Source organism: Mus caroli, chromosome 18, assembly GCF_900094665.2.
Source record: "Mus caroli chromosome 18, CAROLI_EIJ_v1.1, whole genome shotgun sequence".
NCBI lineage: Eukaryota > Metazoa > Chordata > Mammalia > Rodentia > Muridae > Mus > Mus caroli.
In genome coordinates, this window is record NC_034587.1 from 22454392 (window position 1) to 22466843 (window position 12452).

Genomic DNA, 12452 nt, shown 5'->3' on the forward strand with positions numbered 1-12452 from the left:
CTCAACCTCTTCCAGGTCTTGTTTAAGAGGGACTGAAAGGGCTTGCTGCAGAAGGAAAACAACCTTCCCATTCTCAAGGGTTGGTTTTTAAAGACCACGGTACTTGTATGTGAGCTATGTCAGACCACTGGCAATTGATGGTGGGATGTGGGGAGGTGCCTTGTGAATGGCTTACTGGCCCCTGGGGCATGGCCTCTGATCATCTGCCCCTGGGCCAGGCTGCCACTTTGGTTTTCAGAGCTGCCCACAGGATGCACATCTCCTTGTATGAATAGGCAAGGACCTCTTCTTCTGGCCCTATAACTCTCCTACCCACTTTCACGCACACATCTAACCAAGGTTCTGTCAGAGGCCTGGAGAGGTCAGAAGCCCAGGTAAAGCATACTCTTCAAGGAGTGGGGAAGGGAGGGGCAGAGACTCACCTTCTCTCTGTTGCTGGGGAATCATTGGCGGTGGCTGAGGAAAGGCCTGGCTAATCTGACCATAGGCAGCAGGGTAGGCAGCTGCTGAAGAGCCGAAGAGAAAGTCAAGAGATGGCAACAGGGTGCAGAGAGACACAGACAGGGTGGGAAGCCAAAAGAGAGAGAGAGAGAGAGATCAGTGTCGGTGAGGGCCACCAGCCAGAAGGTTCGAGCACGTGCGCATGCGCGCGCACACACATACACACAAGCAACTCTAATCTGAAACAACCACAGCTGGCCTATCCTCACTTCTCAGATGATACCTGGTGAGAAGTAAAACGCTGTCTGATGGAGTACAGATGTGTGTTCCCCGGGAATGCACCTGATGTTCTGTTTGGTTGGAAAAGGTCAGGAGGAGGGCGGGAGGACCATCTCTCTTGGCAGCCCTGCTCAGCTCTCACAGCTGCAAAGCCTGAGGTTAGAGCTGGGATAGGGCCCACAATAGTGGAGCTTTGTCTTAGCTGAGCAAGGACTGCTTCTCCTGAGCTCTGACCTTGTGAAGTTAGCCCTGTCATCCACAGGGGGTATCACTAGATCTCCAAAGCCACTGAAGAAGCGGCTCAGGCAGGCCAGACAGTGGGCACAGTCTGAGAAGGGATGAAAAGAGTCCGCGGCCTAGTGGTGGGACAAAGGAAGAGGCTTGGCTGACAGTGTGGCTGGATTCTGTGACACCTGACCTGCTGGCCCCAGGCCGTCTCTTTCTGCCTGCCTGTCCATTTTGCTGCCTCTCCTCTGGACTCCATCTTGCTTGCCTGGAGAGAAGCTGTGTTGTGGCTGTGTAGCACGAGACCACCAGGCATGTTTGGTCCTGGCAATCAGTGGGACGCAGACAGAAAATCAAATGTGTTGCTGTTTTACTCTGGCTCACCAACTCCCTCCACCCCCATGCCACAGAGCCATGTAGGGACCTGAGGGAGAGGACAGCCCAGTGGTAATGGAAGAGAGTATCTCTGCCAGCACCACCCCCTCCTTCCATCAAGAGCCTCTACTACTCCCTTCCTTATACAGAGCTGGCACCAGATCTGGACAGGAAGGCACTCCTGATGCAGGTATGTGGAGACCTAAGTACAGTGAGAGGAAGAGGCAAGAGGCTGCATGGATACTAACGTCCTGCATACTGCTGCACTCCAGCGTAGGCCTGCTGCAGGGGGTCGGCTGCGGTGGGGCTCTGTGCTGCAAGAAGGCAAAAGAGCAGAGGTCAGTGATGCTCACCCAAACTAGCCCCTGTCCCCACAGTGCCCAAAGAGATACCACTGTGGCTGTGCTGCCTTCCTAGTCATTGCAGGCTGTCCCTGAGACAGGGCAGCTGAGATGGGCACCTTGAGAGCTGGGTCTTGTTGGGGTTCTCTCTTTTGCACCCAGAACCTTGAGCAGATACACCACAGTTGCTCATTCTAACTGGAAAGTGCATTGTGAAGCTGGCCTGGGGTGGGGCTGAGATCAGTTCATGCAGAAGTTTATGCTGGCTGGGAAGAGATGCCAGACCATGAGGGTCTTGGTGGAGAGACATGATGGCCCTGTCTTGAAGAGGGATCAGGGATCCAGGGATACTCAGGCTGGGGGCTTTTTGTTCACAGATTCCCAAAAGAACGTAGGAGCCGTAAATTAAAACAAACAAACAAACACCACCAGCTTGTAGATTCCATAGGAGTGAAATAAAGGCTCTGGGAGGCCTCACCCTGACACTCTGTCCTTGTGCTGGGTAGTTTTTTGTTAACATGACAAAGCTCTGGGAAGAAGAGCTCCAAAAGAGAAAATGCCTCCATCAGACTACCCTTTAGGCAAGTCTGTAAGGACATTTTATTGATTAATAATGGATGTAGGAGGGCCCAGCTCATGGTGGGTAGTGCCATTCTTGGACAAGTGGTCCCGGGCTGTATAAGAAAGTGGGATGAGCAAACCATGGGGATCATTCCACTAAGCAGCACTCCTCCATGGCTGCTGCTTCAGTTCCTGGCTCCAGGTTCCTGCCTTGGCATTTCCCCACTGGATTGTAGCCTTTGATATTTTAGCCAAATAAACCTTTTGCTTCCCAAGTTACTTTTTATCATGGTTATTACCACAGCAATAGAAAGCAAAATAAATCTTTCCCCTTGGGTCTGCCAACAAGGACTTGGAGAAAGATACCTCCCAGAGAAATCAAGGAGCCAGAAAAAGAAAAGCCTTGTATCAAAACTTTAGCAAGACTATTGGGGGAACTGGGCTGGGGAAAGTTTTGCTTTATCTCTGGCTTTTGTTGTTGCTAAGATCTCAGTAGAAGAATAAAGGATGGGCCAGCAGTGTGTGCAGCCCTTGGTTACCAAGGACAGTGATGTTGACTGGAAGAAAGGTCTGGCCCAGGAAGATGTGTGGAGATAGCTGTCCACACACTGGAAGGACCCAACTCCATTATGTCGGAAAGGAACAGAAAAACCCTAGGTAGCAGAAAAAAAGGCCTCCTGGGATCAAGTGCCCTTTGACCCACGGCAGCCAGGCTAACTGCCTGTCAGGATTCAATGCCGTCAGTAGAGAGGACTCCCACACCCTTATGAGCTCTTGTCCATGAACCTTCAGCTAAATTTTCTCCAGAAAACAGCACCTGGGGTTCAGAGGAACATTGAGAACCACCTGGGATAAAAGTCTCTAGAGACAGGAAGGTGACAGATATAATACCTCCTAGGAATTGTGTGTGTGTGTGTGTGTGTGTGTGTGTGTGTGTGCACAGAAAGTGTGGCTCTACTTAGCAGGAGGAAGCTCAACAGGAATCCTGTGAGCTATTCCCTGCCTGAGACTGTCCCAACCCAAAGTCCAGTCCCTACATTTTTCCCACACTGGAGGCTAGAGCCAAGAATTCCAAGCTGTGATATTTGGCAGAGCTAATTTCTGCTCCCTCTCACCTGTCTCCTTTGCTTTCTTCTGAGCTCTCTAGAGTGGAAGCCATATCTGGTTTGTTGTTTCGGTCTTGCCAGATGCTCACCCATGCAACACCTTTATGCATGTAAGAAATGGTGCCCTTTTCTTACTGCACGAAGTTTGAAGCCAATGTGCAAAACAATCTGCACAACTTAGAGGCAGTGCCCAGCAGATTGCGAGGAGCTCCGTAAACAGTGCATTGGGAAGAAAGTATAAATAGTTCTTGGTGCTTGTCAGAGCCAGTTCTTTGAGTGTTGTGCATGGCCGTTAAAACCACACACATTATGTACTTTCAACATGGTCGTGAGCAAAATGGGAGAACAGAGAAGCGAGTGGGGCTAACATTTGGAGAGAAGCACGCAGAGACCCCTCTCTGCTTCTCTGCCTAACGACCTCATTAGTAACTGCCAAAAGTGAGCATTTTGAAGGATCTCGCTCATTACGGTGGCTCCAAACTACGCATTTAAAGATGGTAAATTAATTTTTTAATGTACTACATTTCTCCTTTCCTTCCCTTCATCCCTCCTCTGGATCTGTCAGGGAATTGTTTATGGGATGTGGCAGATTGTTACAGATAGGGGAAAGAAGTGTCTCCAAGCTCCATCAGAAAAATGGCTCACAGATGTGAGTGAGGGTGGGGATGGATTTGGAGGCAGGGAAGAGCGGAGGAAGACGACACCCAGATGTGCCAGCAGTAGCATATCCCAGGCGACAAGCCCGAGATTAGCAGGGTCACTTCTGCCTCTAGCAGGCCAAGCTCCTCCTTGACAACCTGTGCCAGCATGAGTCCCCATCCTTAAACAGCACACCAAATCTCCTTAAATAGCACAGATTGGCCTCCTGTGCTTATTGGGTCTACCTGCTAACAACCCTGCCCTTTCCCAGCAGGCCTTTTCCTGACTCTTGGTCTCCAGGACAGCTCATTCTAGGGCTGCAGGACTCTCACTTCCCTTGTTTCTCTAGTCATCTTCATTAGAGAACACTCCTTCTTGATCATACTCAGGTGTGCTGTTTAAAGATGGAGTAGGAAGGCGTGAGTATTGTACTCTCAACCCAACTTTGACCTCCTAGGGGACAATCCAATGCCCTGAAATTCTAGAATCTAGTGAAGACTTGGCTTTTATGACTCCCTTCCTCTGATCTCCAGAAAGGAGGACAGCCACATCTCTATTATGCTAGTCTAGGACTCGGGACTCTGCTCCCCTGCCCTGGTACCTGTCATCCTTTGTATAAGAAAGAAGAAGTGTTTCAGAACAGTCGCATGCTCTTGCCATGTGAGTTCCACTTAATTTGACAGGAGCAAACTCAATCAGCAATCAGAACGGGTCTTCATTTTCACAGTTCACCTCCTGAACACAGACCGAGGAGCTGTCCAACAGGAGCTGTCCGAAGTGCTGACTCTGTGTGTGTGTGTGTGTGTGTGTGTGTGTGTGTGTGTGTGTGTGTGTGCGCGCGCGCGCGCGCAAAGACTGGATTGGAATGTAATGTCTAGATGGTCCGTCAAAAAAAGCAAAACAAAACAAAACAAACCTTCAGTTCCTTCCCCAATGAGTCCTTTGTTATTTATCACTAAAGGTGGTTATTCTTTTAGCTCCTGCCCTCCTAGTTATTACAGCTCAAGTTCTTAATCAATTTGTAGTTACTGGCCTCTTTTTTCTACCTGGGTTGTACATTTACTTCCTGTGTCTTTTCTTCCTATACATAGTCCCTGGAATAGAATTTTCTTTTTTATTGATAATAAGACATTCCATATGTTAGGATTTTGGTCCTTTTTCTCTCATTACAGGGTTCCTGAAACTGGAAGGTGGCTGGCCCTCTTCTGTCACGTCTGTGGTTCCACCAGGGCATGATCAGAGGGCTGGAATTGTGTATTCCTTCTTCTAGCAGTGAGTCAAGGAAGAATGGACAAGATGTCTACTGCTCAGGGAAGGAAGGGCTTACCTGGGTAGGGGTGAATGCCATTGGCAAACACAGCTTCCGCAGCAGGCTGCCCATTGGCCTGAGGGGGGAGGCCGGTGAAGCCGTTCACCCCGATGGGGGACGGGATGCTAGGCACAGCTGGTGCAGTGATGCCTGGAGGGGTGCTGCCACCTGGTTTGGGGGAGGCAGAGGGATTGGAGAAGAGAGAAGGCAAGGGTGGCAAAGGTGAGGAAGACTGAGCATGGAGTTCTACTTTGCTACTTCCCAGGGCTTTGGGGCAGTTTGGGCCCTCATAGCTACCCTATCTTGGTGGCAAACTATGCCTTGGATTACATTCTTGAATGTAATGTTTTCATTCATCTCAGATTATTCATTGTTCAAGGCAGAGCCCCCTACCCCATGAAGATGTCTCTAACCACTGAGTGTTATTCTTGAACCTAGAGCATACAGACTTTCCTCAGCATTATTGACTCTGACCACACCTGGCCCTTTGTTCTTTTTCAGTAGCTCTTGGTCACTCTAGCCAAGTCAGGATTGGCTAGTCCTTTTTGGGTCTGTGACAGGCTTATCTGCCTCTCCCAAGAAGTTTTGCTCTTCAACCTGAGGAGAATTCTAGATCCTTACACTGAGGAAGAGGTGACAGTTCAGAGTCTAATCTCAGCCCTATTTGACTTCCTTCAGCAGAAGCAATAGTGGTGGTCATGGTAGTGATGATTGTGTTAGGGACAAATGACACATTCTGTGTTCCAGGTGGTGGATAGCAAGATAGAGGAATGTTAGTGTGCTGAGGCCCCACAGGATGGAAACAGTCCATCTCTGTACTGTAGCTGAGGCTGACCCACTTCCCAGACCCATGAGTGTCCCTGAGGTTGGGGACCAGAACTACATAATAGGGTGATGCTCTAGTTGAGCCCAGGGATATCTCAATCTTTTGTGGCTTTGATCTTGGAAAGAAATAGTTGGGCCTTACTGCTGTGGTCTGGTACAGAGAGCCAGAAAGCTTGGTCAGAGGGAGCCTACCATATGAGCTCATCCTTAGACTTAGAGCCAACAGCTTCTCAGTGTTGACTCGTTAGTCATTTGGAGCCAGATAGTTCTTTGTAGGCAGCTGACCTATGTATTGTGAGATGTGTGGCAACACCTCCCTGGCCTCTACACACTAGATGCTAGCACTCTCTGTTATGAGCTGTGGCAAACAAAAATGTCTGTGGACATTGCCAGATATCCTAGGGGTGGGAGGCAAAATTGTACTGGACAAGAGCCAAGAGTCAATCAAAAACATGTTTTGTGAGATGGGTTGATTCCAGTGCTTATCCATGGATGTCTCATGTGGTTCTCTAGCTGGTTGTGTAGTTTCTTGGAAAATGTCCACTCGTCAAGGTTGGCTTAAAGAGAAAGGCCATGGCGACTGTACAGGCAGAGCTATGCTGAACCTCAAATGGGAATGCTTTCATGTTATTCTCTTTTCCCAGACACTGACTGTTAATAAAGATAAAAATGAGTTGTTTTTAGACAAGGACCAAGGATGAACAACTTGAGAGAAACTACGTCCCCCTGAAATCTTATTGTGGATTTCATGGTACCCACATCTCATCTCCCCTTGGACACCTACAGATCAGAACATTTTTGAGACAAAGTACTTGGGCCTAGACCTTATGCGTTCTTGCTATAGAATGAATGAATGAATGAATGAATGAATGAAATGAATGAATGAATGAAACACTAGTAGCTGTAGTGATACCTGAGCCTGGGTCCTGATATTGTTTCCCCAGGTCAGAGACTGACTGGCTCACCTGAGGTTGGGGTCATAGGTGCGGCTGCCAGGCCATTCATGTTGAGGGCCGCCATCTGCTGCATTTGGGCGGCAGCGAAGGCAGCCATGGGATTCAGGTAGCCTCCTTGCGCGACCGATGCCATGAGGGCTGCTTGCTGCTGCATCAGCTGGGGCAGAGGGAGTGGAAAAAATATCACAGGCTTCCCGAGGGGCAGCCCTCCCACAAGGGGCTTAGCTCCTGGACACTGACTTCGAGCATCGGGGAACTGACACAATCTTCTGGTCTCTACCCCTAGAAAGCCCTGAGGCCTCCCTCTTGCCTGCCTTAGTCACCATTTTCCTGGGATCTGACTGGCTGGTTTAAAAAGGAACAGTAGGGTCTTTGGAGATCTGCATTTTGCAGGGTGAAGGAGAGAGGCTCACTCTTTTCTATGCTCCCCAGTCTGTGTAAGGCATGTTGTTTTGGAGAATGGCACCCAGATTCCTACAGACCTGTTGAATGAGCCATATGCAGTCAACAGGGTAAATTTCTGCTCAAATTTATCACATAGAAGAGACAAGAGAAACGTGACTAGACCCCCAAATGTTATTACAAAGGTGAGTGAGGACTGGGAAGGCTGCTATAAACGGTCAAAGCTAGACTCTGCTCAAGAACAGAGCGACATTTACAGGGTTAGAGCCAGAACCCTGGAGGACATCAGCACCGCCATGCAGTGATGGTGGTTACAGTCTGGAGGCAGAAGAGGGCAGTGTTTTAGAGAGGATACAGCTGTGGAAGACTCAAGTTGTTGGGGGCAGAGGCAGGGGAAGAGTGGGTACTTGAGGCTTTGAGTCACTTCACAATTCCAGCCAGAGGTGACTGAGAAAAACCTCTGTAAGTCAAGTTTGTGGAGTGAGGGCCAAACTCCTCACCATTACTGCACTGGAGCTCTCTAGCCTTCACATTGATTTGGAAGAGGGTGGGGTACAGGGGTGAACCATCTGGCTACCCCACCAAGGGTCTTCTCTGGGAACTCCTCCTCCTCAAAAATAAGGACAGCACCCTACCTCTTCCTGACAACCACCTCTACCTGGATTCTCCTCTTAACTCCTGAGACTACACTCGCTGACATTGTGCCTGGCAGTCTCTGCTCTGGGGACAGAACAATGTAGGCATCCCTGGGGCAACGGGAGCGCCAGAACAAACCCCTGCCCACCCTTGCCCCCACTTACTGCCTGAGCGTAGGCGCCATAGGCTCCGAAGGGGATGGCCATGGGGTTGAACATGCCCATCTGGCCAGCCATCTGCTGCATCCGTCGCATTGTGCGCTCCTTGTCAGTGTCTGCAAACTTGACCACCAGGCTGGAGGAGGCTCCCTGCAGCCAGGGTGGCACATGAGAAACACTTGTTCCAGTCTTCACCCCCAGAGTTCCTGCCCTGACCCGTCCCACCCTTCGCGCTTTCTGTGGGGTACTATACCGAGGTCACCCACAGGTTCCAAGTTTAAACCCCATCTTTTCTGGTTTGAAAAACAGTGGTAAGGTTGATGAGACCCTGCACGCACCCCGAGGGTCACACTCACAGGCATGGTCTGGCTGCCATGTAGAGCGTTGATGGCGGCTTGTGCCTCGGCATGGGAGGAGTACTTCACAAAGGCGCACCCTGTGGGGATAGGACAGGCTGAGCCATGGCCCTGAGGACCCAGGGAGAGAAAAGAGAGACATACCGGACAGAGACAGGGCGGGCAGAGAGGACGTTCCCTGCCCCCCATAAGAGCATAAAATGTGAAGGGGACAAGACCGTGACAGGGGCACAGAGCAGTGAGACCCACGGCCTCCACTCCTCTTGGTCTCCTCGAGGACCACCTGATGGTGGCACGAGCATCCTTCCCAGGCCTGAGTGAGCACGCGCACGCGCGCGCGCGCGCGCACACACACACACACACACACACACACACACACACACATATACACACACACACACACACACACACACACACCCTTGCTGTTGCCGTCCGGCCCGCGCAGGATAGTGCACTCCTCGATGTTCCCGAAGGCTTCGAAGAGGCGGCGCACGTCGTCCTCAGATTGTTGCTTGTTGAGCATACCCACGAAGAGTTTTCTATCTTCTAGAACAAAATTAGGAGATGCTTACCCGGGCCAGGAGAAGAGCAGAGGGGGAGGGGGAGGGGGAGGGGGAGGAGTCGCCGGTAAAAGGGCGAGGCCAGAGAGGGAGGGTAACGGGGATAGGGGAGGAGCTTGGAGGAAGCGGGAGGAGCTCACAGCCACACGGGGAGTGAGAGGGAGGGGCTGGTCGAGAGGTGAAGGAACTCAGCCAGCGCAAAAGCAACTGGGAGGATGAGGTAGAAGCTCCGCAGGACCGGATGGAGCTCACAGTCAGAGGTGGGTGGGGCGGGCGGGAGGAGCTTGGCTGGAAGCAGCGAGGTTACAGTGTGCGCGGGGTGGTGGTAGTGGCCGGGAGGATGGGAGGTGAGGACTGCAGAGCATCCAGAGCAAGTCTGTGTCAGCGAGGAGCAAGAGACAGATAGCAACGACTCCCTCTGCCTCCTCCTGCTAGAAGGCAGTTCTCTCTCTGAGAAGCCTAGTCCTGGGTCTGACGTCTGGCATAGGGCACAGGGGTCATATAGGATGCCTTGTGTGCTGTTCCTCCCTCTAAACCCCATCTTCCCTAGTGCAAAAATGAGGTGAAATAGGCAGTCTTCCTAGAACCTTGGCTGGTGACGTTTGCTCTGCTTGGAGGGTCCTGGGATAACTCCTCTTCTAGGACAGCCTATTGCCCAGTGTGTCTTGTAGTGTCTCTTCTCTCACTGCTTTGCCTGTGAGATTGGTTTCTGCTGGCTTTCCTCCCACATCCTATCTCCAGATGGCTCCCTGGAGAGAAATGCTAGATCTCTGTGCTGCAGCACAAGTCCTTCAATATCAGGCCCTCAATTTGATTATGGAACGAATGGAGGGACGGCAAGGAAAAGGATCAGAAGCAAAGCCCAGGGAGAAACTGGATGGGTAGAAATGAGAGAAAGAGGAAGGATAGAAACCTTAGCGCACTGGTTCTCAACCTTCCTAATGCTGCAATCTTTTAATACGGTTCCTCATGTTGTGGTGACCCCCAACTATAACATTATATTTGTTGCTACTTCAGAACTGTAATTTTGCTACCGCTATGAGTTGTAATGTAAATATCTGGTATGCAGAATATTTGATAGGCAACTTCTGTGAGTGAGAGGGGTCACAACCTACAGGTTGAAAGCCACTGCCTTAAAGAAAGGAAGCTGGGAGAGAGGAAGACTAGGAGTCCTTTGAGAGAAGGGTGGGAGCCTGAGACAGAAGAACGTTTCAGTACTTCCTGGGAGCATCTGAAGCTTGCCTCTGCCTCAGCCGGGTGCGCTTTAAGGACTCCAAGTTCATGGGCAGTATTTCCGAAAGACTAAACTCCTGTCGCTTCCTTATCCCTAGACCTTCCCCCTTAAAAATTCTCTTTCCTCCCTTCAGAAAGGCATGGCGCCTCCTTTCTGATGTAGCTTTAAAGCCTGGGACTCAGTTCCTCACCTCACCCTCCTGATGTCGGCATGTATTCCTTTATTGTCTCTGTGACAGCGTTCTGATTGCATTAAAATTCATCTCCAGTGCCTTTCTATCCTGCTTCTTCCCTGTGGCCAGAGGTGTTTCTCCCTTATTTGTTGTCCTTTCGCCCACCCGAGTCTCCCTTTGCTATGGAGTTCACTGGAGACCTTTTCAAGCATGCAGGGCGCCAAGCTGCCTCCTTGCTGACCACTTTGATGACCCCAGGGAAAACGTAGCTAGCTCACTTTTCCCAAAAGCGACAAGACAGCAAAACAGAACTGGCTCCAGACTTCTCCTTCTTCTCTGGCAAAGGCTACACAAGGCAGATGTTCCTATCTGGATCCTGAGGACCATTGGTCTGTACTCTTCCTTCCTCTTTGGATTTTGTTACCATGGAGTTAGTCCTAAGGCTTGTATTTCATTCATATCAAGGGCTAGGAAGATTCTGAGTCTGGAGTGGACCTTCTAGGCAGGCCTAGCATGTCATATTCAATTTCCTTGCAGCCCAGCTGTATAACTAACTGCCTCATGCCTCGGGTTTTCTAGGTCTATAAAATGGGAGCAATGTGGCCTTCCTGCCTATGGTTCTGGGAGTTGCTGGGGGGTGGGGGGAACAGTGCCTAGTGGAGAGTAATAGCAAAATTATTTGGGATTCTTTATGCTATAGGGAAAGGAAATGGATGCTGTTTCTCCTTGGTTTGCTCTGCCCTGATTTTTTTGGCCAAAAATTATCTCTGCTCTGGAATGTAGTGAGCCAAGGTCTCATCTACCCTCTGCTTCTAGATCCCGGGTGCCCCTGCTGCTCTTTTTCTCTTTGAAACCGGGAGTGTTGGTATCCTTGGATGTGCAGAAGTGCCTGGAGTTCTGGGAGCAGGCGAATGGCATCCTGGAAGGTAGGTGACAGTGCCAGAGAGGGCAGCTCCGCTCTGCATCTGGATGTCAGCCCCCCTGTGGGAGACAAGCTTGAGCTTGTCAGAGGACCCAGGTAAGTGTCAAGTGAAGGTGTGTATAGCCACCAGCGGAGGGGCCGAGCAGAGCATCCCAGGCCCTTCGGAGACTTACTGTGTGCCTGAGAAATGAATCTGAGATGTGACTCGGGATTGGGTGAGGGAGTGTTTGCTTTTGAGTTTTTCTCTTTCTGAAGGTGGAAAGGTTGTACCCGGGGATCCAAAGCTTTTGCATTATCGGCCCCAAATCTGTGCCATGAAGCCCCAGAGAATCGTCATGTCTGGATTCCTAATGGATGGTCACATCTAGTAGCTCTGGGCTATAAGCCAGTAGGGGCTAGTTTGGAGAGAGGACATGCTATGCCCAGAAGGCTCCCAAGAAGGTGGGCTAGAGATATGACCTGCAGACCTACAACCTGGAAAGTCTGAATAAGGAGTCAAGGGGACTCATGGCCACCTTTGTCACCTGCTCCCATGTGATTCCATAGCTGTAGGTGAGTATGTAGTGTTCCCTGTTCCTCTCTTCCTTCTCCTTATTCTCCCTGTCCCCCCTCCCCCTCCCCCTGCCAGGGCTTATATCTGAAACATATGCTGCTCTCCCTTATAATAAACTTTCGACTTTGTCTCACTCTGGCTAGCCTGAAATTCTTTCCCGCAGTGTAGTCAAGGATGTAGTGGAGATGCCTTCTGGTGTCAGGGCTTGCAAAAAAGAACCCTGGGACCTTGCTTCTCATTTGCCTCCTGTCTGCTCTCCCTGCCAAGCAGCACACAACACCTCCCGGTTCTTCCAGCCTGGGAGAGATTGATTATCTCAGAGCCCCAGTGTGACTCTGAGCTTTTTCCACCTATAAGATGCCCTGGGCTGAGCCTCCCAGGATGCTGGTGGAGTGTGTGAAA

At 50.6% G+C, this 12452-nt stretch overlaps 1 protein-coding gene across 50 annotated transcripts in view; it reads right to left on the reverse strand.

The window, feature by feature from the left end:
• Celf4 (CUGBP Elav-like family member 4) overlaps positions 1-12452 on the reverse strand; it is a 277295-nt gene that overhangs the window by 16126 nt on the left and 248717 nt on the right. For 14 of the 50 annotated variants that reach the window (XR_003835449.1, XR_003835443.1, XR_003835446.1 and 11 more), the window contains exons 4-10: positions 9027-9152; positions 8610-8689; positions 8260-8403; positions 7067-7214; positions 5295-5444; positions 1569-1634; positions 423-503 (exon numbers count right to left, since the gene is read on the reverse strand). Coding sequence is in view for 42 of the 50 variants with exons in the window: in XM_029471950.1 (XP_029327810.1) it covers positions 423-503; positions 1569-1634; positions 5295-5444; positions 7067-7214; positions 8260-8403; positions 8610-8689; positions 9027-9152 (795 nt within the window). In the remaining 8 variants the exon portion in view is untranslated. Of the gene's footprint in view, positions 1-422; positions 507-1568; positions 1635-5294; positions 5445-7066; positions 7215-8259; positions 8404-8609; positions 8690-9026; positions 9156-12452 lie in introns of all 50 variants that reach the window. The other 36 variants (XR_003835447.1, XR_003835444.1, XM_029471948.1 and 33 more) reach the window with 3 other exon arrangements.